Here is a 6848-nt window from a genome sequence, read left to right on the forward strand (position 1 = left end):
TAAATCATCGTTCAAATGTGTTGATCCAAGGTATAAAAACCTTCTCTGGGTATTTATGAACTGGCATCTGTAGATAATGCCTGTATTACACACCAGCTGCCAAGGGGAATCTTGGCTAAAATCCCAACTTACCCATTACACCATGAAATACAGTTCCGCCCTGATCTCCTATTACACCATGAAATACAGTTCCACCCTGATCTCCTATCACACCATGAAATACAGTTCCACCCTGACCTCCCATCACCCAGGAGGCTGCCCTGTAACTATTCAATATTCCCAAACAAACTTCAGAAAGGGCGCCTTTATAAAAGTATGTACTCATGATAAATTCACTCCAGAGGGAGTAATCTAATGCTGATTTGTCCACACTGATCCCACTACAGCCCAAGTTCCACAAGAAAAACTCAGCCCGACTTTGGTTCTTCCAGCCTTCCATGTTAGTTACACTGAGATGGCTTCAAAAGTTTGAAAAATGTTAGAACTTTTAAAAATTACTATATACCACAAATCATTGCCTGTAAACCAATAGTATGATTTGGGCAAAGAATGCAACAGGTAGCTCCACTAGTTACCCAGGTAATTCAACACACCTGGGCCAATCCGGAAGGGAGATCACGCCAAACTTGAGTCTGAATCAGAGGATTCTCAAATGGCATGAACACCTCAGATTACACTCATTCCACAGGCATAGCCTATCTACACCCAGATTTTTATGCACCCAAGCAATAACAACAATAAAATAAACTCACTGCTGGTAGATATTATTTGTAATACGCTGATCCTGCTGACACAGCGTTGGAACTCCAACAGAGCAGCGTTGATGAAAGCGATAGCCACATGTACGGCATACAAACCCGTGGAATAGAAGTCGTCGACAGTTATCACAGAATGCCAAAGAAAAGAATGTTCTTCTATTCTGAAAGAGGGACCAGACCCACTTTAGTTTTTGTTCACTTGCATGCCAATTAATCCCAAGAAATCAAATTCTAAAGGCACAAAAAGACGAAGACTAATAGGCTTGCATGAAAACCAATAATCTATGCCAAATTATAATATCAAGCTGTATTGAATTTATCACTCGTAAATCGGCATGACAGCAAAAATGCAACTGTGATGCAACTCATCACAATTCTATTAGCATGACAGTAAATATAATGAGCAAGTATAAAAACAAAATCCACACACAGGCAATCACACTTACAAAATTGTGGGAGATGGATGTTGTTACAGGAAACTTTTCTAGAACCTCCACAACAATTTCCTCTCCTTCTAACGCTGCAATGTCTGAGTCCCAAGACATGCGCACCTGTACCAAAGAAGAGCACAAATGCTAATGGGAGGGGAGCAGGAGAGCTGCAACTCAAAAGGGAATTCATCTCGTATCTTTATACCACCATCACCAAACATCTCAAAAAAGAAAAAGGTAATCTACCATCCACAACAGGTTGTATTTTTGATCCTCCTCAAACACACGTGAACAACAAACTTTTAATAATTTGAATAAGATCAAAAGGAGTAACATCTCATTTATCAACGAATATAGTTAAATGCACTCTCTACAATTAGCGCAGGCAATGCTTCACTCACCTTAGGATTGTTTTTTCTGTACACAATGCAGACATCGTGAGAAAGTTTACGGAAGTTAAGAGCCTTTGCTAATGCTTCTTTTAAAGTACGTCCCGGCTGCACTTGTACTGTAGTACGTTGCTGGTTGGGCAAATGCGCCCGTACAACCGATCGAAGGGGAGACTGTGGTGTGGAACGTGCCACTTCTTCACATACACCATTACTACCTATTAGGGGCAAAGAAAACATGAATTACTGGATTTTCTAAAAGAAAAGTGATCTGACACATCTGCTTTCAACAGAATACTTTCAAGAAAAACATTGTATTGCATGAAATACATCTACAGGCCTCTACCAAGTACTCACTGGAAGCTTGTGTCACAGGCGGATAGCCTGGCTCCACCTCCTCAGCAGAGGCTGCCGTCTGCCCCTCAGGTAAATCTTCGTGACAGCCATTTGTCTGCGCAGTCTGCCCAGTTGCAAGTGTCAACTGCTCTAATATTTCTTGCTCCTTGGCCTCAAATCTGTGCAACTTTCCAGTTAGCTCTGTGTACTCCTGCAAAGGGAAGGTTTTTTTTAGTGCCAGGATGGGGTGGTGACCATAGAAATGTGACTATGATGATACTACTACTGATGATAATGATAATGATAACAACAATAATGATAACAATGATAATCCCAACATTAATATAAAAAATTACAATAATAATAATAATGATAATAACAATAATATTAAAATCATAAAAAAAATAACACTAGACAATAACAATAACATTAACAGTAACTAACAATTTTTATTACTATATGGCTTGACTATGAAAGCACTGAATACAATTTCTGTTCTGCAAAATCCTACAAGAAGAAAATTTTGAGTGATTCCAAAGGAACAAACCATTACTCGCAAGATTCCCACCCCTTTCATCGGGTTTTAGATTTGCCAAATATCTAGTTCCTTTCTTATAGTAAGCAGAAATGTAGGTTTTTTTGCGAGACCACAATTCCACCAGCTTTACTATACGTGGTACCGTGGTAGTGGTCCTGTCAAGCAATGTTGCTGACACGTGTTTAATTTCATTTCCAAAGGATGGTAACCCAGCCATTCCTTGCATAAAAAGGGGCATGTCACACCAAAGAATAACCATTGTAACAAATGATATACAACTAACTAATCAATCAATAATTACAATTAAGTATTATCTGACTGAAGCCATTTGAAAATAAGGGATTACTTTGAGGAATGAGGCAAGTCAGACTTGTGGCATGATGAGCCTCAGGGGCCAGGAACAAATCTGAATCTGAGAGGCCTTTCCATCATGAATGGGTTGACCATCCTGCTACCTTGGACGGAGCACAACTTACCGTGAGATATAAAGATGGGGGGTGCTGGAAACCGGCAAAGCGAGAGTTGAGGTCGTCGATGTACTCCTTCGTCAGATGGATGATATTCTGTATGTTTTGCAACTGGAAAGAGACGAGAGTGTAAGCCTATGTGCCAAGCCTTTAGTCTAATTTTTTCAAATTCACCTAGCTATATGAAAAATGTAATTTAAGTAATGTCCAAATGTCAACAAACAACTTGAAAATACAAACAAACAGAGCACATGAAGCAAAAGAACACGAATAAAGGCAGGTAACATTAAAACTCTTATCTTGCTTTCCTTGATAAATTTTATGGTGGTTTTACATCCTAGTGGACTGGCAACTGATAAGCTTCGTGAAAGCAATACGTCACCTAAAGCATAATAAATCGATTCACCACAAACTTGGCACGAACACTGTGAGACGAAGCATTTCAAGAAATCCAGATATTATGACGCGTCAGAAACACCTGAAGACCATTCCTGTACATTGCCTCACACTCGGAAGATTTTTTCTAAATGTTAAAAATTCCTATGGCTTAAACACGGAAGCAGAAATAGAAAGTCCTAGCTGATAAATGATTATCTATATCCTTAAATTTTATTCCACACATTTATGAGAAACACAAGAAAATTATATAAGTTGATAGCAAATCGACAAAATATAATTCTTTACACGTTTCCTCAAAAATCTGAACCAAGGTATCAACACTAGCTCTGTTGATTCTTTAAAGCTAACAAGAGAAAGAAGATAAACATTTCATTCCAAGACTAACAGGGAATTCCACACGTAAAAGCAAATTAACAGCTGCTGTGGTCTCTGAACTTATCACAGGAGTATCCTCACACAAGTATTTCCTGTGCTGACAGAGATTAGTCCTGGTCTCAAACAGCTGGGCACTATGTTAGCAGAACCCTACACGAATCTCTCTTGTTTCTGAGCGGAAAAGAATCAAAAATGCACTAAAGATTCTCATCCACAACAGCCTGACTTTTCAGAAGTCTTAAAACTAAATTGATCTTAATTTAGTTAAATGTTTGGGTGAAGAAAAAAAAGAAAGAAAGAAGCCTAATGACACAAACTCTAATGCACATAAAAGCAATGGAAACAAACAGAATACTGGAAATCAGAAATCATAAATCAAACTCTCAACCAAAAACCTGAAGGTAATTCTTCAGAGTACAGTGCCACTTAGGCATTGCCCAAGGGGAGGGCTGATAGGGGGCGCTGTATGCTTGGCAAGATGAAACTATTTCTTTCCAAATGGAACAGCAGTGGTATCATACCAATCTATATCTAAAATATCTAAAATACCTGGAGATAAAGAACAATTCAGTACTACAGTACCTTTACATATCCAGAAATTGTGAACATGACTACAATTACATTTGTTGTGGGAGCTTTGTTAACAAGGATAGACAAAAAGCATGTAAAAAGATTAAGTGCTAGATCTCTGATCCATGTTCAATGGTTTACAAACTCAACACAATAAAAAAGAAAATCAAAGGATAATAACCCATTGTTTGAGAACCCCTGAACAAAACCTAAAAAAACAGTGTTTGGTAATTCTTTACAATACTGACACCCTCACCAGAGACTAATGGCTGTATGGTATGGAGGCCGTGGCAAATTGAAGATAATACTCTTGTTGAGGACAAAAGGTTGCAGTCATTAATAAAGAAATAACCTGCACACATGAATGATAATGCCACAAATAATGGAGAAAAATTATTGCTCAAGGCCACTCAGTCTTCCAGTTTCAACTATCTTTCCGTGCTACTGAGGTGAAAACAACGGCAAGGTACTGTTTCCCGTGAGGTGTGGAGGGCAGAGCCTCAACCCTCCCCTTGGGCAGTGCCACCCAGTTACAACAATTTGGATTGCTGAATGATGTTTGTTGATGTAGCGTTCGAGACTCATGAAAGCAAGGATGACTGATAAAATGAAGCTACTCTCCTTCAAAGACGAAGATTAAAACAGCCTGATTCGGAAAAGCCCCCTTTGTTGCAACTGCAGGGAATCTACTTTCAGAAGTTAATTCTATGGGTCAAGAGTTGTAAACAAATATCCCCAAAACCTGACAGACAGGTGGATGTGCCCATGGCCATTTTGCCTGCACAGATACAGCCCTTTCAAAAGATTTGCACTTCCTTTTTCACTGTTTTTATGGATAAATATTCAAAGTAAGATTGCATGAAGGGACTGCGACAGCCAAATTTTGAGCTCTGGCAAAGGCCAGTAAACTTGCTCCACTTTCATTCTGTACAAAAGACCCTAAACAGACTCTTCACTGGATGACGAATCTTGCCAAAGTATACACTGCCATAGTCTGACGAGTTCCTGGCCTCACAAATCATATCACACCTACCACCAGATACATATATTTAATTTTAGAAGACATCCAAGCATCCATCAAAAACTTCATACTGATCGTAGTATCTGATACCCAGACAACAGTTAAAAAACTATTATTTTCAATTTTAGCAAGACAAGGTTAAAAGAACTACATCCAAACAAAATCCTAGATTTCACCGAGTCATCCAACTCCATACAGTGTTTACCTTGTGCAATACGTACGGAATTGAAACTATTTTCTCACTGCAATAAGCCTTACGAGTCACTGAAAATTTCATTGCCGAGATATTACTCCAATTGCAATAATTCCGTTCTCAAAGTACTCTAGATAGTTTGACGCATCTTTGGGTTCACTGGAAACCGAGCCTGCACCTGAGACTGCGAGCGTTTCTTAGAGACGCACTGCTGCTGTAGACATTTCAACTGAGCGACTGAGATATCCGAGTTCCCAGTCAGGAGCACCTCCATGCCCAAAGCGCAGCCACACCGCAAAACAAATTCCCACACCCCGCCTCGTCCCAGGCCAATCGACGACAACCTGGAAAGCAAGGAATCGCAGCGCAACCACCACTGAATCCTCCACAAGACTCCCTCCTCTGGACAGCCCTTGCGCTGCGCCCTCACACACCCTCGTCTGCCCAGCCCTGCCCTTCCCTACCCTGCCCAGCCCAGTCCTGCCCTGTCCTGTCCTGTCCTATCCTGCCCAGCCCTGCCCTTCCCTACCCAGCCCTGTCCTGCCCCCGCCCCCTGCCCTCCCGCGCGACCCCAGGCCAGGCCCCCGCCCGGAGCCTCCCCGCCTCCCCGCCGAGGGCTGGCCCGGGGCAGCGCCTCGCCCAGGGCGCCGCCGTCCCCGAGGGCGCCCGCGGCCAGGGGCGTCGGCGGCGAGGGCCCGTGGCGGCGAGGGCCCTGCGAGGACCCGGACCGACCATACCTGAATGTCAACAAAGCTCGGCCGCCAAAACAAGCGCCATTTGACCCCAACCGCCGCCCCCTCGGCGCCCTAGCACACGCACACTTGGCGACTGCACTTGCCTCTTCCTCCAGGGCCGCTCTGTCTTTGATCTCGTCATGATTCTCCGGGATCTGGACAGGTGAGGGAGAAGTGCTTTCCCGTTCCCTTGCATCCCCAACACCCGCCATCTTGCACCTGCTTATTTTATCATCCGCCAAAATTAGTGCGCACGCTCCCGCCCCCCGCCGCGGCCTCGGAGGCGCTTCTGAGGCTGGCGGCGTCTTCCTTCGCTCAGGGCGGGTCTAGGAGGCGCCGTGGAGGTGGAGAGCTGGCGACATCCCGGAAAAGAAAGGACCAAACGCGAAAATAAGATCCGCCGAACGTCGCGACAGAAGTATAGACGCGAGAACCCGGCCGTCGAGCTCGATCCTCTTGGGAGGGAAATCCGACGCCGTTCAGAGAGGCTCCGATCCCTTCCCCCGCCGTCGGGCTGAGCTGTCAGACAGACACCAAACACATGCAAACGTCATTATTGACATCTCTTTTGCGGGAAAATAATGAAATCTTTGCTCCGGCCGAGGAATGGCAGCGGGCAGGCGTGTCTCTCCGCGCC

At 43.3% G+C, this 6848-nt stretch overlaps 1 protein-coding gene across 6 annotated transcripts in view; it reads right to left on the minus strand.

Moving 5' to 3' along the window:
- Positions 1-6584, minus strand: part of Raf (Raf oncogene) — a 21961-nt gene extending 15377 nt beyond the window's left edge. For 5 of the 6 annotated variants that reach the window (XM_070116799.1, XM_070116797.1, XM_070116798.1 and 2 more), the window contains exons 1-6: positions 6316-6564; positions 2929-3030; positions 1936-2125; positions 1591-1796; positions 1205-1309; positions 753-919 (exon numbers count right to left, since the gene is read on the minus strand). In XM_070116799.1, the coding sequence (XP_069972900.1) occupies positions 753-919; positions 1205-1309; positions 1591-1796; positions 1936-2125; positions 2929-3030; positions 6316-6423 (878 nt within the window). In that variant the 5' untranslated portion in view covers positions 6424-6564. Of the gene's footprint in view, positions 1-752; positions 920-1204; positions 1310-1590; positions 1797-1935; positions 2126-2928; positions 3031-6315 lie in introns of all 6 variants that reach the window. The other variant, XM_070116794.1, reaches the window with a different exon arrangement.
- Between the last annotated feature and the right edge of the window lie 264 nt (positions 6585-6848).

Source organism: Penaeus vannamei, chromosome 39 (genome assembly GCF_042767895.1).
Source record: "Penaeus vannamei isolate JL-2024 chromosome 39, ASM4276789v1, whole genome shotgun sequence".
Classification (NCBI taxonomy): Eukaryota; Metazoa; Arthropoda; class Malacostraca; order Decapoda; family Penaeidae; genus Penaeus; species Penaeus vannamei.